We start from the raw sequence: 19,257 nt of genomic DNA on the forward strand, positions 1-19,257 counted from the left end.
TTTGATGAGTCAATCATTAGTTTATTCTCGAAGTTAGAACTGCACTTGCACGTATTAGGCAGTATTTTACTAGACAAAATGAAGACATTTCGTGTTCTGTGATAACATTTCACAAATGTTCATTCATAGTTTGAGTACACCGTAACTGATGTATTTGATCGAACCTTAGATTGAATAAATGTCAAGTATTTTTATATCGTATTTTCCATTTCACAATTTATTCGACGCGTAGCCCATTGTAATATAAAATATCTCCCCTCTTTTCAATTTCCAGCGGTGAGATTTCGTAATTTACAGTACAGACCACAAACTACTTACTCTCGTGGTTTGTGGTACAGACACAGTTTTCTTATATAAGATTAGTTTTCAGTGTTCTGTGATTTATAGTAGGACACCCTGCAAAGTGACGGGACAACCGAACCAATCACAGATCACAACACGTGTGATTTATAATGATTATTCTGCAATATAACAAACGTCAAGAGGTTATTCAAAAAATATTTCTTTGTTGTTAAACTTAATCTATGTTATAGTGTTTACTTTTACTGTATGTGTGAAGGCTAGTTTGAAGTGAAGAAAATGTCTGATTATTCTTCGGACAATGATGATGATTGTGGTCTTCTCAAGAAAGCAATAGATGTAAAATTACCTGAAAATTTCGATCCAAATTCTATTCCTCAAGATGGTAACTTATTTTATTATATTTTTGTAATGTCCGTACTTCTTTTTGTTAACACTGCTGTAATTGGTTATAAAAATTAATATAAATGATAAATTTTAGGTTTTGAATATCTTCATCATGTAATATATGAAAGAAATAACTGTGAGGAATGGGTAGCTTCCAATATAGATACCAGCAAATTCAGAAGCAACCAAACCTATCAAATATCGTTGGTAAGAAAGATTTTTTTTACATCAGATTTACATATTTTCTGCCTGTAGTGGATTTCCCGGAAAAATAGTTTTCAAATTCCCCAGTTATTCATGCAATAGATGGTTTCCTAAATATAGTATATATGTGTTATAAAGTATGAATTACTATAAATAAAATGATGCAATCATATTATTACATCTGAAACCGAAAAATATTTTAAGTCTGTTCATGTTTTTTACATGTAATTTTCAAAATTTTGAATAATGTAAAAATAACGAATTTGGTCACTTCAACTTGAGCAGTTTATTTCTAAAGGGAGAAGAAAGAAGAAAAATTGTAAACTATCTTCAAGAATTAAAAATATTAGCTACAACTTGTCCTGTGTGGGTTCAATATTCTGAAAAATGAGACCACAGAGCCACAACATTCATTTTCTCCATGACAGTCAAAAATATTTCAGTTTCAAAGTGAGGGTTGAGTCACACTCTTACCTATTGAAAGATTGCATCACCACACATTTTTTTTCAACTAACATTGAGAAGCTGTACTTGAATGACCTCATCGATATAAGTAACATTTTACTATGTTTGCAGATGATACTGCTTTGTTATGGCATGTGTAAATTATAGGTTCTCGAATGTTTATAAGTCTTATTTTTATGTTGAGTTAACCTTATAAGTTCTTTTCATAAGGTCTTTACCTTATTTTATTCATATTATTCATTAAATTTTATTGTCCTTTATTTTCAGGAGTCCACAGGTAAAAGTATCCCAGAAAGGTTCATACCTTCAAAAGAATGGCAAATTCGTAAACTAGATGATTTCAAATCGTTTAAAAATTTTGTGGATAAACAAAAGCTACCTGAACCATCTTTATATGTTGGCAAATTTAGTGAGGAAGATTTCAAAAAGAAGCTTCAGACCGAAACTCCAGTTTTTTCAGAATTTGTTCAATACTCTCAAGCTGTAAAAATAAGAATGTTGGAAATAATTTCGAAGTACTTGAATTCTTTGGATCGAGGTAAAAGTATAGAAGACAACATTGGGACATGGATTTTTGCTATTTTAGTGATGTTGGAAATTCCGTTGAGTCCAAGTTGTTGTTATGTTATAAGGAAATTCACAAGAAGTTGCTTGGATATTCGATCAGAACTTCCAGATGATGCTGATGAAAAGTTGTTGAATCCTCTAAATTTCAGTATATGTATTTGTAGTAGGTACTTTCGCCAATTAGATCTATCTGACTGATCCAATATTTTTTGTTGAGTCAAAAATATATAAATTTTAATACACTCATTAAAACTATTTTTTCATCAAATCCTCCATTTCAAGTAGCATATACCATTAAAACGGAAAATATATGAGAGCTTATGGAAAGGCTTTGATACTTTACTGTCTAGAGTCAAATGAAAATGTCAAATTCATATATTTTATAATGTAACCAACTAGTGTAAGTATTCAATTTTTGATTTTGAGTTTGCCGAAAAAAAATTGACCTTTCAAATAAAAACATGGATATTTTGGTAATTACATAATATTGTTTTCAAAATTATTTAATAACTCTATGTACATCGAGCTCCACTTATTTGCAGTCTCTCTGCCTTGAATTTGCAAGTAAGCAATGATGAAGTGTCAATGAATCTGGTGTTTGGAGTAGGTTATCATTTAGAAAAATGTCTCATTTTTCAAACTCCATGTTGATTTTATGTAACTTCTCTACCTTATATATTTCACCTCCATTGTTTGCTTTTTTATATATTAAAATTGATCAATGTCTAACGATTTTTTTAATATTCGAAAAAAAAGGGGAAAATCATCACAACCAAGGAATAATTTTTTTAATCAGTGGACGGAGTGTAATGAATATTTTCTACAAAATGAACAGGCTTCCTAAAAGATCCGAAAATCACAATTAATTAGGACAGAAAACTTTTAGTTTTCAACTTCTCCATCTTTATACAAAAAAATGTAGGAAAGTTCCAAAGGGAAGAAGGCAATTAATCCAAAAAAAACTCTATCTGTATTATCAACATTTCTTGTGTTAAAATATATTAAACCTTGCATTAGAATAGCATATGCTAAGGTATTATTGAGTATAATGTATGGAGTGATGCCAGAAGTTTTTGGAATTCGATTCAGAATAAGAGTAAAAGAGTTCATTCTGAAATTATTTGCTTTTTTCCTTTGGAAGTCTCCCACATTTTCTATCTAAAGAAAATGAAATGAAAGCCAATATATTTCTTTCCCAAAAATCAATCTGCACTAAAATGGTACAAGCTTTTGTAAAAAAAATTAACATATCGATGAATGAAACTCTTGGCCAGTAATTAAAACTACAATTTGACTTGCAGTTAAAAATCAAATCCTAAGATTGTAAGTTGAAGGAATTGAATGATCAATTTTTCTTATTACTTGAAACTTCAATACTTGATGTATTACTTGACAAAGCCATCTTCAAACATTTTCCTCATTTTATAACAATTGAAATGAAAATTAAACAATTTATTCATAACTTCAGAATACTTTCACTGATACTTCTGCACTGCAACTGACCTATCACATTCCCCTTCTTTTTTTTGGCTTATATTTTTCCCAATGCCGATGATTAATACTAGCAAAGTCATCACAGTTCTCTGCAAGGTCTTTTAAGTAACGGGAGAGAAGTAGAAGTTGTTTATCATTCTCACGATTCAAATGGGCCTCCCGGAATGGTTTAATTCGTAAACCGTTTTTTGGATTCATAATGAAATTTCTTCGAATGTCATCAAACATGATGGTATTTTTTGAAGAAAACTGTTTGAACTTTCCCCAAATGACACCAAGGGGTTTAACCTAAAAAAAAAAAGACAATGCTTACAGAAACTTCTATACTTTTTACATTTTTGTATTTGTACATATTGTTCGAATAAAATAATAATTACAATTGGATTGCCTTATTCTTTAATCAATTGAATGGATTAGGTAGAATTTAATAGTTTTTGGAGAGGTCAAAAAGTTTAACCTCAAGACATCTTGTTGCTTGCATATTAAAATATATAATAGTCACAAAATTGAAACCAATAATTAAAAACACAAATTAATTATGACATTTTGTAACATAACATAAAACAACAACACAAGTTTCTTCATTTGAAATAAAGGTAGTATACTTGGATGCTTTGTTCACTCAACTGACCGCCGTGTTGGTCGATGATTCAAATTGCTAAAATATTGAATTTCACTTGCTATCGTCCAATCCGTGTTAGGAATCACACGTGAAAACGTAAGACCTCGTTAGTCTTTAGGTCGTACAAGTTTCGACTTCTAAGGGTTGTCGTTTGTAGGGGTTAACGGAAAAACATTTTAATGAGCAACTTTCTAATTTAACCGACTTGTATCTTTAAATACAGTTTATGATTTTCCCACGCTTCCCGCCCTATCTTGAACACATCGTTTATAATTAACATATTTTGAACTATATCACACCACTATCTGTAGAGTAGGGAGGGTAAGTGTAAGCCCACGCACTTAGGCCACATGTGACCCATTGTACATCCTCCCGAGGAGTTGTCCTCCTAGGTCATCGTCCATCCTGTCCTTTCCAGGAAGGTGGACAGGTCGCTGGGAGACATCTCCTTTATATCGCCAGGTGTAGGCCAAGACTCGCCGAACACACACTCTCTTATTGACGATAACTCTGGGCACTCGCACAGGACATGCCTGACAGTCTCATCATCCTATTCACACATCCTGCATAGATGTGTGTCCACTAGCCCCATATTATGGAGGTGTTTCCTTAGTTGACAGTGGCCAGTCAGAAATCCTACTGTAAGGCGTAGATTTTTCCTGGCCAGATATTTCTTCGGCGCTAGCTTCCCAGGGTCGCCCAAGGTGATCCTTTGATTCTATCCCATCTCTTTAAGGATTGAGTATGGGTGTGTAACATTTGACTAGTTTTGCAATTGTCGAAGTCATCAGGCCGTGGGTGCCATTGGGTCCTAAAATTCTTAGTCCAGCCGCTTCCTTGGCTAAAGAGTCGGCAATGCGATTACCTTTACTCCTGTCGTGCCCTTTAACCCACCTCAGGATAATGTTATTATCTACCGAGGCTTTGGCTAAATCTTGGTGGCACTCTAGTACTAGCCCTGAGTACACACCACTAATTACAAAGACAAATAATTAATGTCGCAGGGATGTAATCACAATTAATTTCATTTATAATATTGATTAATCCCTACTATTCATCAGTTCAGGGACTTGATGATATTAGTATAATTTATTATGAAATACCAAGGACAAAAGGAACAGTTCAATGAAATCAATCAATTGAAGTTACTCACTTCTATCACTCCATATTTTGGAGTGTGCACAGAAATCATTGCGACACAATCTAAATAAAAGGCTATTTTATAGTTTGGATTTGAGGAGACCCCTAGTAATTTCATTTTCTCCTCAATCCATTTCATTCCTGTAGCTGACCATATGACTATATCATAATCCTCATAAGCTTTAGTAAGGAACTCATGTAAATATGGCCTCATCAATTCAGCTCCTGTTTGAGCAGTGGATCTGTGGTCGAATAATGTATAGTCAATATCCAATACTAATAGTTTTTTATCTGGACGGAGATCATTCAACATATTTATCTTGTGATGATTAACTCGATTTTCCACTTTAGCTAAATAAACTTCTTGATTTTCTATAGCCACTTCCTCATCTTCGATATCAAGATCATTTACAACATCTGGCAAATTAGTGGGTGCAGTATTCGCTTCAACTATGTCTTCCTCTAGAGATCCCATCATCATCAATTTGAAATTAGATTTCAGTTTCAACTGACCAAGCTTACATTCATCACCGGGCATCTTTCCTGAAATCAAAAAACACTAACATTAACACTATTAATGAAAAGTTGAAATATTGCTTTTCCTCATTTAGAAATTCATTCATCATGAATAAATTAACATTACACTAAGAGTTGGTCAACTTATGTTATGTCAATGTTAATGCTAATTTTTCAACCGTTTGCACATTCTTCTGTGCATATATCAATACATATTTTTCCATAATAATTAAAGAATTTTCACAGTAAATGAAGATGAGATGAATGACGTTGAAGTTTTCTTTATCTCATCTTCATTTTGAAGACAGGTAGCCAGATTAATTGTACACAAACAAGGTCAAGTAATCCAATTAAGTGCCCCAATCTATATGACAAAAACAACAAACTTTATGACAAAAATACCAGAAATAATTCCTGGGAAATTATCTTATCAATTATAGAAATTGAGAGCTCGCATTCACATGATTGTACAAGTTTTTTCTATTTTGTGGATCTCAGCGTCAGAATGTGAACAAAGGTGGCTTAATCTCCATAACTGTTGTGCAACTCTTAGAAAATATAAGCAAATGCCTCTAGATCAGAAGCATCATATATGACTTGGACTTTTTCAAAAATTTGATGTTCCTGAACCCTTTTATAGCCGGGAGATGGCAAACACGTTTGATTTATTCAGAACAAGAAAACATTTTCAAATAAAAAATAATTCCACCACCAATACAAGTAATGTTTTTCGACTCTTTTAGTAAAATTATAGGACTCGAAGTTGAGAACTCTCAAACAAGTATGCTGCCAGAAACAGTATAGAAATTTTGAATCAGCACATAGTTCCAAAAAATATGTCGCCGATCCATAAAAAAATCCCGAATGAATTGAAAAAAAAAGTAGAACTGGAAACAGTTCAGCAAAATACACTACAAAGTTTCAACTCACACATACGAAAAAAAACAAGGATGCAAACGCAGAGAAAAATACTGATGTTTGGATCAGATTTAGACCCAGTGAGAAGTGAATTCTGAAATGTAAGGTTTCTCAAATATTGAATTGAGAATAAATAACTCATTTCCACACAAATGTGGATGTGTTTATTTTGACTTCAAATCTAATTTGTATTGAGTTTTATTCATACAATTTTTTTAATTTTTATTATACTAAGTTTATTCATATTTGATCTTAAATTAAAATTTCATTTTTGACATATTTATTTATTATTATATATTATTCCATTTGTGTCTATTTTGCTCAGTTATATTTTTATCTCCTACAATCATTTTATATTCATATATTTTAACTAAACACTTGGCATTTGAGAATATTTGAAAAAAAAATAGATTAATAATGGTCTTGAAAACAAGAACTAGTAAATACACCAAAAAACTTTTATTGAAGAATAATCCAACTATGTTAAATAACTAACTAAAAATATTTTCATTTCTATAATTTACAATTATCATATAGATCCTCCTGCCAGGGCGAAGTACCAATTACAGAAATGAAATATTCAACTAGTGTCTCTTTGAAGCATGGAAGCTGCTCTCAAAGCATTGCTTGAACTTACTCTTTTAATGAGCAATTAATTGTCTTCCGATCTCTATAAGGCTGGATGGATACTACTATCTGATAACTCAGTGTCAACTGTTGACAAACTCAATATATTTTTTATTTTTTCCAAATCTGCTTCTACTTTGACAATAAAATTATGGAGTACCACATGAGCCATAATTATTTTTAAAAGGATCTTTCTCCAACTCCTCTTTTACCAAGGATAAAAAATGGATAGACATAGACGCCAATAAATTGGTACATATGCCTTATTGTTCTCCCAACAGATTCATGAGCCTTACCATATATCTTTTTTGTGTTTTTTCAGAGAATATAATATGGATTCGATGAGTGGCATTGAAAGTAACATGAACTCGTCTTAAATTTCCATATCAGCTGCGACAAAATTGAAACAATCCCAAATACTCCATGAAACTATATTTCAATACTCAAATTCGATTTAAAAAAATGTCAACGTCATGTGTAGAAAGAAATACGCATGCTCGTATTTTTTATTTACGTTGTATGCAATGGGCTTCGAATTTTTAATGTAAATTTAATGAAAATGTTTTAAATTTGGCTGCATGTTTCAGAGTTTCAGGCCTATTAGAGGTTATGTTTAAAAATGTACCTTTGTGTTTGAGATTCAACAATTTCTGTCTCTGGGGTCGAACACCAGTTTGTTTCTCTATTTCTTTTTTCAAATCATGAACACTATCCTCTTCACTCAATTCCAAAGTGAACTCCTTTCCATTCCATTTCAGAACTATTTTTATATCACTCTCCATTTTTACCTATTTTTATTAAAACAGCTAAGAATAATATAATTAAAAAAATGCTCATAAAATCTTCTTAACGTGATGGTGGTGATGGCTTAAGCTACGGGGCTATCAGGCCAAAAGTTTCACTACTTCCTTCCTTCCTTCCTTTTTTATTGGCCGCTGCTTCCTATTCAGGCGCAATTGGGTCCAGCTCAATACCTGGAGTTGTCTTTATCTGAGCTAATACCATGAACCACCCATTAAATTTGTTCAGTTCTTCTATTCAATTTGTCCACTTTTTAGTATTGTGTGCATTTTTCTTCATGTGCTTTAAAGGTTATTAGGTTGACAAAGATACACAAGTTTCACTACTTGTTCAGGAGTCAAGGGAGGTCACGGTAAATTGAATCTGAACAATAAATCGCCGAGCTAGGCAGTCATCACTCACTATTAGCTTCACATTAATATACAAGTCATGCATTAAGATTTGAGTCACTGTCAATTGACGCTTGAGGTCGAAAGATAACATGAATGAAGTTATAGCAGTAAGGTTTTGTAGGTTTGGATAATCAAAAATAAATTTATTCAATGGGACTGAAGGCGACACTATAGATTGCAGATAGTGTTATGCGGCACGTGAAAAATATATGTCATAAATCCTGTCTGAGGCTTTAGTCACAACTATCGTGGTCGTTAATTTTTACTTGTAATGAAGAAATACTGGAGATGTGCCATGGACAAACCATGATGGCTTCTCACTCTATTCACAGTAGTTATCATTCCTCAAGAAAATGATTCATAATCATAACATAAGAGTTTTTGCAGGTATAGTTGTAAAATTAGTCAGACACTTTGTACTGTCCAATTTCATTATGCTCTGAAGTTCCTTCTTGAGACAAGGATATAAGACCATATTCACGTGAAAATAGTTGTATATTATGTCAGTTCATTTATTCTTCTGGGTTTGTACACGATTTTATAAATATATTCTTCAAGCTTCAGATGGCGTCTGTAAAGTCTGTTACTTGAGTCTTCAATTGAAAACAACCAAGTGAGTGGTCCGTGAGTTTTATCTGAAAAAGCTTAGAGGTTGAATTTGAATAGTATTCGGAATTTCGTCTTTTAGATTTCTGCGGCTGATATTTCGTGATTTAATATGACTTGGTGTTATTTATTTTGGAAAGACGTACGGTTTTAAAGTCATATCATCAATTGTTTGTTTTGTAAACGACATCGCAATGGTTCTGTTGAAAAAAAAGTTGAAAGTTCATCAAATTTCATCACAGCCCTGTTTACCCAAATTTCGCAAAAAAATTGCCAATGAAATGGCTCTCACAAATGGCATGTTATACATGTCATTTTTATCTACATTGGCTTCTGATATGGAGGCCTGGATAAAATTATTTCAACGTTTTTAAATATATTGCCTGGAAACTATCGAAAGTCGAAACTTGTGCAAGCTAAGGACTAACGAGGTCTTATCTTTCAACGTGCGATACTTAGCACGGGTTGGATGACAAGCAGTGAAAGAGATTGTTCTGGTGTGACCGAATAGCTGGGGTTTTTGGTTTCTTCTTTCTTTGAAGAATCGGGATCCAACACACTAATGGTTAAACTGCCCGTTTTTCATGTTGACGAATCATATCGACTGCCCCAATTTTTAATATTTCACTTTCAAAAATTACTTTTTGAAAAACTTATTTTCAATAAAATTCGTCACTATAATTATTCCTGAAAAAAAAAACCATCACATACATCCATAACGTATTCAAGTGATGCTTTATTGAGTTTTCCACTGACCAGTTTACAAAACTGCAACACATTTTTTACTACATAATTACTTCCTCAGGCGTGTTCATACAGTGTGAAGACTGAGGAAACTATTGTATAGTGAAAAGTGTTGCGATTTTGTACAGTTCAGTGAAAATTTCACAGTAAATTTGACCTGTAACTGGTTTCTTGTAACTTAATACGTTTTGCCACGCAGGGGCGTCTGCGTGGCGTCCATGCACCATGGACGCCACGCAGTAACTGGCACCTGGTATCATCGTAGAATTGCACAGGTGCCGGATATCGATTCAGCTTGATCTTGGACAGGTCACATTGGGAATGGATGCTAGAGGTCAGCCTGACAACTTGAGCATCCAAATGTTTTCTTTCATAGTTCAAGCTGTTGCTACTTTGAGGAGATATATAGAGCCTTTATTGAGTTTCATTTTGAATTTTAGCGGAATCGTAACGATTTTCACTTACGTTTTTATTCAAACGAAGTTGAAATGGTTTGTTGCGATTTTGTAGCAACGTAAAGTCTTGTCCTGTGGTATCTTTTCTGTTTCAATTTCAAGCAACTTTGATTTCATTGAAAATCTACCCTATCCTCAATACATTTTTTGCGATAAATGATTTATCTCATAGTATTTCGCATTTTGAAATACTGATAATAATATAGCTAATATATTCGTTCCTAGTTAACTGCTGCCTCTAGACTGAAACACAAAAATGAAAGATGCATACCCCATTCCGCTCTGAAAAGGGCTAGAAACAAAACGCACCCAATGTCAGTGATTAAAATTAAGTTGGCTATGGTCTTTCGAACGTGTTCGAACGTAATTCAAATATTTTTTAAGGTGGTTATTCAAGTAGTAATTATTTATGCAGATTGTCTTGCTAATCATAAAAATAATGGTAAGATTGATTCATGTGCTTTTCAACTAAATATTATCTAATGTTTCTAGGACCATTTAGGAACATCGGAAACATCTGGAGGTGAGTATACAGTTTTCATCACGACTATGTTAGTTAGCTTGAATGCAATCTATCAATTTTATCCAGTTTTTAGACAAGGTATCGCTTAAGTTGGTCCTGATATAAAAAAATAAACTATTAACGAATTATATCAAGAAAACCTCGAGAGGTGCGGTTTCTAAAATATTTTAAAAGGCTAGTCATTCGTTTTTCTCTTGTACACATTCTAAAGGTTTCTCCTGACTGAAAAAAAAAATCGGTCCTCTAACTTGAAAACATGGTTATGGTTGTGTTTATGGTTATCACCTTCTGAAATCATGATTTTTTTAAACGAATCAAATAAATGGAGAGCAAAATTTACTAGATTTGCCCAGAATTGTAAAAATCTATATAGTTTGCCCATATCGGAAGATTTTGTAAAAATTTTTTGTTTGTACTCACGTAAAATGATAAGCAGAACATGATTCCTAAGTCGAAGTGACGAGATGTACAGCTTGTCAAATGTAGGAAGAGCTTTCTGAATTCCGTTATGGTCCCACCCACTAGATGTGCGTTCGGTAGAAGACTATGAGAGCGAGAGAGATATATAGATAGAGATAATTCTCAAGTCTCTTCCTAAATTTGAAAAGATGTACCTTTGTACGGAAATTATGGCCTTTCAAAGATTTAAAAAATCTACCTTTTTTGTACACAAAAAAAATTGGGAAACATATAATTTTATTTACCTCGTCGCTTTACACACTCTTCCATTTTGCTTTCTGAGCTAATTTACATTTTCATTTGAAGTTCATATATTTTTGTTTTTTGAAGTATATAGGCAAAATTTATGATAAGTGTTAATGACAAGTTGCATAAATCCTTATCTGATTTTTTCAAACCAGTACCATTTCTGGGTAAATTTAGTAATACATTTTAAAAAGTATTTCGACTTCAGGGGAGTGAAAACCATAGAATGGAACATTTAAAAATTCTCTTCTCAAACTGATGACAACTGTTAAAATAAATACAATCACTGGTTAGAAACTGTATTTTGTAATCTAATGAAAGTCTTTGGACATGAACAGAAAGATGAATGGCTTTACCTAAAATGCCTACTGTTAAATTCAAAATGAATTATAGAAGTGGATCAATGCTTTCAAGAGATGAACATATATGGTTTACGAAAACAAATCTTCTCATTTAATCTAGTTGTAGATATTCAAAATGCTGTTCTGGGCGAAACCAAACAAGTATTGGAGATCATGGTAATAGAATAATCTATTATTCCAGAAACACATTGCATATTATTATATTTTTGTAGGAGGAATCAAAAGAAAAAGTTTCAAACCTACAGGAAGACCTGAAGCAAGCTGAAGATAGTATTGAACAACTGGAAAACACTATTAGGATTCGCAAAAACACAAAAAATGATAACTTGGCAATCATAGAATCTAATGAAACCTTCAGAGATGATGTTAAAGAGCTGAATAGAAAATTTCTTACTTCTGCCCAATTAATTTATTCTTGTGGTCAGGAATTTTTCCAAGAACAGAGTTTATATGAAACTCAATTAGATAAAAGAGAGGGAATGATAAGTGAAGAAACGTATAATTCGATGGTGAAAGAATATGAAGCTCGAGAAAAAAACCTGTCTGCTGAGTTGAAAAAAATCGATGAGCAAAACCTTGAACTTCAAAAAAATTTGCGAGCAAAGCACCAAGAAAATGAAAACCTAAATATTGAACTGAGTAATTTAATCAGGGAAGAAGAATTTTTCAAAAAACAATATTTAGAAAAAGTACATGTTTTGGACCAGGAGAAGGCAATGTATTCTACAGAAATCGAAAGTCTGAGTAACATAATTGCTTTAACGGATCATGACCTGTGTGGAATGCTTCGCTCCATAGATGATACAATTAAAATGAATGCAAACTTAGAACAATCAATAATAGAACGTTTGGATGACACTGACAAAAAGTAAGTATCCTTTATAGATATTTTATTGATATACCTATGAGCATTACTATTATATATTTTTTTCTCAACAATACTGACATTTCAGAATAGAAGGACTGCAGAAAGAATTCTTTGCTAAAAAGAAACATTTTGAAGATCTGACAAATCTTAGAAATGATATGAACACTGAAATTATGAAAACTGAATCGTCAGTAAAACTGACAGAGGTTCAAATTTTGCAAACAGATATCGAGAAGAAAGATATCGAATCGAAATTAATGACACTGGAACAAACTAGTATCGGTGCAATTAAGGCACATGAAGATTTTATCACATCTTATGAAAAAAGAGCAGCAGATGAGAAACAAGTGAATTTTAAAATATCTGCGGTAAGATGATTATATTATTTAGGCCGTTTTTTAGCTGATATCCCACTATTGCTATCTCGTAAACGGTAAGACCTACAAGGTCGGTCAAATTGGACAAACGTTTTCTATTTTGGGAAGCTAAAAAAATTTCTTTTCAGATGGAGAATATCAGTGAGTCCTATCCAGATTTTTTTGACGATTTTTTTTTTCAAGATGCAACTGAAGAACATGCAAATAGACTTTTGAACTAACTGCTGAGCTGAAATTTCATCGTAATATTATTTATTAGGTTGTTTCAAAAGTTTTGTCGGTTTTTATAAGTCTACTTTAACTGTAATATCTCGGTGAATTCTTATTCAATTTAATCGAAGTAAGCGACATTTGAATCAATGCACTTTTGCCAACGTAACACAAATCGACTAATTGCGTCAGCATACAAATTGGGTGATCAGGATTCGATGAAATCGACGAAGGCCGTTTTTCCTAGTTGTGATTGGCCAAGGTTCTACCGGTGAGAAAGTTATCGAAGTGATTGAAAAAATGGTAGTCGGCTGGCGCAAGATCTGGGGAGTATGCAGGGTGAGGCACACAAAATCGACGCTCAATTTGTTTAATTTTCGGACAGTGATTTGTGAATCATGCGGATGGGCGTTGTCTTGGAGCAGGATCGGACCTCTTCTCTATTGACCAGTGTCGGCTGCTGCTGACGCAATTTTTGGTACATTTTATCGATTTCCTCACAATAGGACTCTGATGTGATGGTTTCACCCGCTTGCAGAAAATTATATAGTGAATCACACCAGCCGCTAAAAACCATATAGTAACCATGGTCTTTTTTTGGTGAGTTTTCGCCTTTGGGAAGTATCTGGGTGTCCCGTTGGTGTCCAACCATACTGTCTTGAACATCTCCTGTTGTCGTAGAGGATCCTCTTTTCACCACACGCCGACAATTCGATCCAAAAAATGATCGTTTTGGTTGCGCAAAGGCAAAAAAGAACAGATCTCGAAACGTGACAATCGATCCTTCAGATCGTAGGCAAGATTTTTGACCTTTCTGAAGATTTTTGAAACCATCAAAAACCGCATGGCAGCTATCGCCCAGTTATTCCGCCATCTCAAACACCAATTGTGATGGGTCAGAGTCTCCACCATTAACACTATCACTGCAATATGCCTGGTTAATTTTTCCGGCTGTTTCGTCAGCGCTTTGGTTCAATTTAAATTCATAGAGAAAAAAAAATAAAATTTGGAAAGAAATGAACATCATCAATGTATAGAGTAAAAATTTCTCTATCGATCAGTATACAGGGTGTTTATTGAACTTGCGGTAAAAAATTAAGAGACTATTCCTTGGACTATTCTAAGGATATTTTGTTCTTTGATGAAGATATGGGGCGAATTTCGATAATAACAATTTTGGTAATTTTAAAATGATTAACGTAGTCGAAATGAAAGGATAGCGTACTACACTGGACCTACCAAGTAATAAAAAATCTAACAATTCCGTGAAACAGGAGCATTGAAGCGAAATGGAGGACCTGGAAGGCCAATGACAGTAAGAATGGTAGAAGTAGAAGAGAATGTGCTGGCCATGATAGAAACATATCTACTCGAAAAATTGCAAATACTTTCAATGTAAGTAACGGGACGATTTGGAACATTCTTAGAGACTATTTGTTGTACCCATACTTCTTCCTGCAGATTTTCTTCGACATATTGCATTCTGTCAATGGCTTTTGTGCACATTGGTTCAAATCCCTCAACTTCTGACGCTCAAGCCGGAATTACATTATTATGTTGTGGTGTGTTGTGATGCTCTCTGACGTTACGGCGAGTGTGCAGACTATTCTGTCGTGTCGGGACGCGCTCTGACGTTATTTCCAGTCAATACATTGGTGGCCTTTGGAGTAAACGCATGCGAGCATCTACAATGTTTTCCTCCAATTCGGATAGTGATATTGAAGAAAACCTTGCGTGTCTGCTAATGTTAAGTTTACTCAAAAAGAAAAGAAAAAAGAGAAAATATTGGATTCATCCAGTAAATGATCTGAGAGGTAGTCGAAGCGAATATCATTTACTAGTGATGAAGAAAGATTTCATCAATATTTCAGGATGTCAAAAAATTAATTTGAGATATTACATTATACGGAAGAAAATGACATTAAAAAATGCAAACCCGTATTTTCTAACCAATTCAATAAGTTCGTTCGACATCTTGTGCACAAATAAATGCAAATGACTATTCTCTAAAGTTAGTTAACGCGTCAGATTAGACTAGTGTGGAGTGTTCTGACGCGTCATAACCCCAACATCGTTCTGACGCCGATCGGAAATCGAGCGATCGCCGTCATGACAGATTGCGTCCCGACACACTGCACTTTAGTAATATATAATTCTAAACATACTAAATGAAGGGATACGATATACTTGTGGCGCGTCACGACACACCACGACACAGTAGTATAAAGCCGGAATATTATTATGTTGTGGTGTGTTGTGATGCTCTCTGACGAGTGTGCATACTGTCGTGTCGGTGCGCGCTATGGCGTTATTTTGAGTTAATACAGTAGTGTTATTTGGAGTAAACGCATGCGAGCATCTACATTGTTTTCCCCGATTCAGATAGCTATTTTCAAGAAAACCTTGTGTGTCTGCTAATGTTAAATTCACTTTAAAAGAAAAGAAAGAAGAGAAAATATTGGGTTCATCCAGTAAATGATCTAAGAGGTAGCCGAAGCAAATATCATTTACTAGTAAAAGAACTAGTGTGTGATGAAGAAAGATTTCATCAATGTTTCAGGATGTCAAAAATCAATTTCAGATATTACATGCTATTGTAGAAAATGATATTAAAAAATGCAAATACAATTTCTTCCCATGCTGCAGTTCTTAAGAGATCCTGGTATTCTTTACATTTTGCATTATACAACACTTTATATTTTCTAACAAGTTCAATAAGTTCGTCCGACATCTTGGTCACAAATAAATGCAAACGACTATTCTCTAAAGTTAGTAAACGCGTCAGATTAGAAACATACTAGTGTGGAGTGTTGTGACGCGTCATAACCCCACCATCGTTCTGACGCCGATCGGAAATCAACTGATCGTCGTCTCGACAGATCGCGTCCCGACACACTGCACTTTAGTAATATAATTCTAAACATACTAAATGCATGGATACGATATACTTGTGGCGCGTCACGACACACCATGACACAATAATATAATTCCGGCTTAATTCCAGTTTCTCAAGAAATGCCATAAGGAATTTCCACAATAACCATATTTGAGCTGAAGAAAATCCACATGAGGTGCATGAAGATCGCTTTCAACATCAGTTCTCGTTAAACATTTGGATGGGAACTGTAGGTGACTTCCTAAGGAAGTCCGGAAAACTTACCGGCGAGGTATACATCAAGAACAAACGCTATCTCAGTTTCTGGAGGAGGTACCATTGTTTACAAGAAATGCAATGTGGTTTATGCACGATGATTCACCGGCGCATGTTAGCATATTGGCTCGAGAGTTTTTAACAGTAAAACATACGGAGATTGCTGGATTGGTCGAGGTAGACCTCATTTATGTCCTGCTCGATCACCGGAGTTAAACCCTCTGAGTTATTTCCTATGGGGCCACCTAAAGTCATGAGTTTATACTTCTCGATTGGAAGATGTGGAGGATTTGAGAAATCGGATATATAATTGCTGGGTGTAACGCAATCACAATCAACCCTGGTGTTTTTAAAAGAGTTCGGGAGTCCATGCATCTGAGCATTTGAAACAACCTAAATATGTTGTTTTATATTTTGATTGTCTGTAATGTTCTCTCAGTATGTATTAATTTATATTTTACTGGCTGTTGTCCGAAACTTTGATGACGTGAACTCTAGTTTTTGGGTTTCCCCAGAATTTCTAACAGCAAAGAGTTCTCATGTATTTGGTTTGTAAGAAAATCGTTTCACAAAATAGAATATAGTTAACCGTTGTTTCAGCCAAATTAAGTGAAGAGTAGCACTTTTTCCAAGAATTGTTTGACATGACTCTTTAAATTTGCATAACTTTTTATTTATGAACCGAATTAAATAAATGAATGTTAAGTGAACCTACCACCATATATTAGTGCACAAATGCTCAGACAGACAAAATAAGTTATGAAAATCAGTGTTTTGGATTATATTGTGTTCAATCTAACTATTTATTAGTCATGGAAACATTATGAATGATTTTATTTTCCAGGAGTTAAAGGCCCTAGAGGTAAAAATTGAAACATTTGATAAAGAAATTCAAGTTATGAAGAACTATTCAGATGATATTGAAGGTTTACCAGAAACTGATTTGGAAAAACAACATGAGCAAAAACAAGCTATTATAAATGAAATGAAAACAACAAAGCAGCAATTAAGTGAACAGTTGAAAATTGTCAAGATAGAACAACAAGAAAAGATTAAAAAGGAACAAGATGAAATTACCAGTATGGAAAAAACTATAAAACAATTTGAATCTGACATCAGCATTACAGAAGAGAAAATTAACAAATTGAAAGCTGATGAAGAGTTAATAATCACAGAAAATTTAGAATTGGAGAAAAAATGGATTGAACTAGAACGAGAAATTGAAAAACTGAAAGAGGCAGTACGCGCCAGAAATGACGACATTTTCCGCGTACCTGATAAAATTTTAGAGTCTACATCTGTTACACCCAAAATAGTACCAAAAATTCCACCAAGCAAATTTCGTAACTGGGACAGTGATACCAGTATTGAGAGTGAGGATAGATCTTTCGCAGAAAGAGCAAGACAGAAGATTAAAAAAATGAAAAAGAAGATATAACTAAATCCAGGTTCCAAAAATGTTTCACAAAATAATCACATGAATAATACATCAAGTAACTAAAAAAGTATCCTCAGTTTCTATGAATTTATTTTCATATAATATTATGATTTTCAGAGTTTACTTCAAATTAAATGCAAAAATTGTAACTTAAGTTTTGATAATTGCTTACAAGTTATAATAGATACTTGTTTTGTTAGTTATTTTATATGTTGTTATTAGAATTTCTATGGCATTAAATTTCAAAAATTATAACTTGTTTTAATATAATTGCTAACAAATGCCATGTAGAACATACTCCTTTCATTTGGCGGTGGATTACTTTTTCATAAAGAATAATTCAGAAAACAACTACATAAGAGAGTAATTAATGTAATATCGCCGACAAAAAACTATTTTTCCGAAAAGTGATTTAAATTAATTTTTTTGGAGGCGATGAGTCTTCAGATGGGGTCAAACTATTTTTTTATTTTGTTCAAGTAATCATTTCTACAGACATTCGAACATATTCAATATATAGCAAGCGTCAAATGTGATATGGCGAGAGTTCGCGCAGGTATAGACTCTCCCATGCCCCAGTAAATTGCTTTTGGATTACAATAAGTCTCTTGCCGGCCAGTGTCGTATCTATATAGTTTTAATTAGGGTAGCAGATGGAACATGAATTATTTGTAATTTCTTTTCATATTTTATTCAGTATTATAGGTAGTAAAACAGTTCATTGAAATGGTATATAATACACAAATTGTTGCCAAACGCCAACAGCATTGGAGGACAAGTGATGATACGCCTCTGTACAGAGCATTTGTATGTCTTACAAAAACTGTAGTGGGAGTTATATTGAAAATGAGTTTGTGCGCATAGGGGCGGGCTCGCCATCAAGTTTGGCGTTTGCTGTACCTATATTTTCAAAATCACGATTTTGAAATTCTATTTTAAAATAGTTTTTCAGTCTCGACTTTATCTACTACTTTTTTCGGTGCACATCCTATAGGTAGTCTGCAATGCTTATTGAGCACTGCGAGAGGCTAAATGGAGACTGGGCAAGAAATAAAAGATCAAAACTGTGCTTTCAAGGTTGTCGAAAACATTGTATATGATGATCATCGATGACTTGAATTGTTCTATTTTGAATGGAGTTGAGAAATCCGAAAGTGTTCTTCTGGGTTCCACATAAGTGAATATTATTTTTAACACTGCCATTCTACGAGAGAATACTAATGATGTTAATTCCTGTGGATAACAAACGTTATGTGATATTGCCGAGTTTTCATTAAAAATAATCATTTGAAGGTCTCGCTAAATGTTGTATTTACAGTTGCACTGTTCTCTCGCCCTGAATGGTATCATCTCCTGCTGCCAGGGATTGACTGATTTAAAAAAAT

The 19,257-nt window shown here is 33.7% G+C and overlaps 3 protein-coding genes across 5 annotated transcripts; 2 read left to right on the plus strand and 1 right to left on the minus strand.

Moving 5' to 3' along the window:
• Positions 1–390: 390 nt before the first annotated feature.
• On the plus strand, positions 391–2,165 carry Gem2 (Gemin 2). The gene is made up of 3 exons (XM_023163051.2): positions 391–685; positions 782–894; positions 1,624–2,165. The coding sequence occupies exons 1-3, from the start codon at positions 580–582 to the stop codon at positions 2,119–2,121; spliced, it is 717 nt and encodes a 238-aa protein (XP_023018819.2). The 5' UTR covers positions 391–579; the 3' UTR covers positions 2,122–2,165.
• A 531-nt stretch (positions 2,166–2,696) lies between these two features.
• Ublcp1 (Ubiquitin-like domain-containing C-terminal domain phosphatase 1) lies at positions 2,697–8,448 on the minus strand. 2 transcript variants are annotated; one of them, XM_074172552.1, is made up of 3 exons: positions 7,866–8,448; positions 5,193–5,722; positions 2,697–3,705 (listed from the first exon to the last, which is right to left on the minus strand). In XM_074172552.1, exons 1-3 carry the CDS (start codon positions 8,020–8,022, stop codon positions 3,430–3,432), a joined length of 963 nt encoding a protein of 320 aa, XP_074028653.1. In that variant the 5' UTR covers positions 8,023–8,448; the 3' UTR covers positions 2,697–3,429. The 2 variants fall into 2 exon arrangements, with proteins under 2 accessions (XP_074028653.1, XP_074028654.1); XM_074172553.1 differs by lacking the exon at positions 7,866–8,448 and adding an exon at positions 7,537–7,691.
• A 2,178-nt stretch (positions 8,449–10,626) lies between these two features.
• Positions 10,627–18,127, plus strand: LOC111507704 (uncharacterized). 2 transcript variants are annotated; one of them, XM_023163052.2, is made up of 6 exons: positions 10,627–10,680; positions 10,731–10,761; positions 11,929–11,984; positions 12,041–12,696; positions 12,782–13,064; positions 17,279–18,127. In XM_023163052.2, exons 1-6 carry the CDS (start codon positions 10,648–10,650, stop codon positions 17,870–17,872), a joined length of 1,653 nt encoding a protein of 550 aa, XP_023018820.2. In that variant the 5' UTR covers positions 10,627–10,647; the 3' UTR covers positions 17,873–18,127. The 2 variants fall into 2 exon arrangements, with proteins under 2 accessions (XP_023018820.2, XP_023018821.2); XM_023163053.2 differs by having other exon boundaries at positions 11,935–11,984.
• Positions 18,128–19,257: the final 1,130 nt, after the last annotated feature.

The sequence above is a fragment of the Leptinotarsa decemlineata genome, unplaced genomic scaffold (assembly GCF_025532065.1).
Source record: "Leptinotarsa decemlineata unplaced genomic scaffold, Ldec_3_MD MMD2_tig00000133_RagTag_RagTag, whole genome shotgun sequence".
Taxonomy (NCBI): Eukaryota; Metazoa; Arthropoda; class Insecta; order Coleoptera; family Chrysomelidae; genus Leptinotarsa; species Leptinotarsa decemlineata.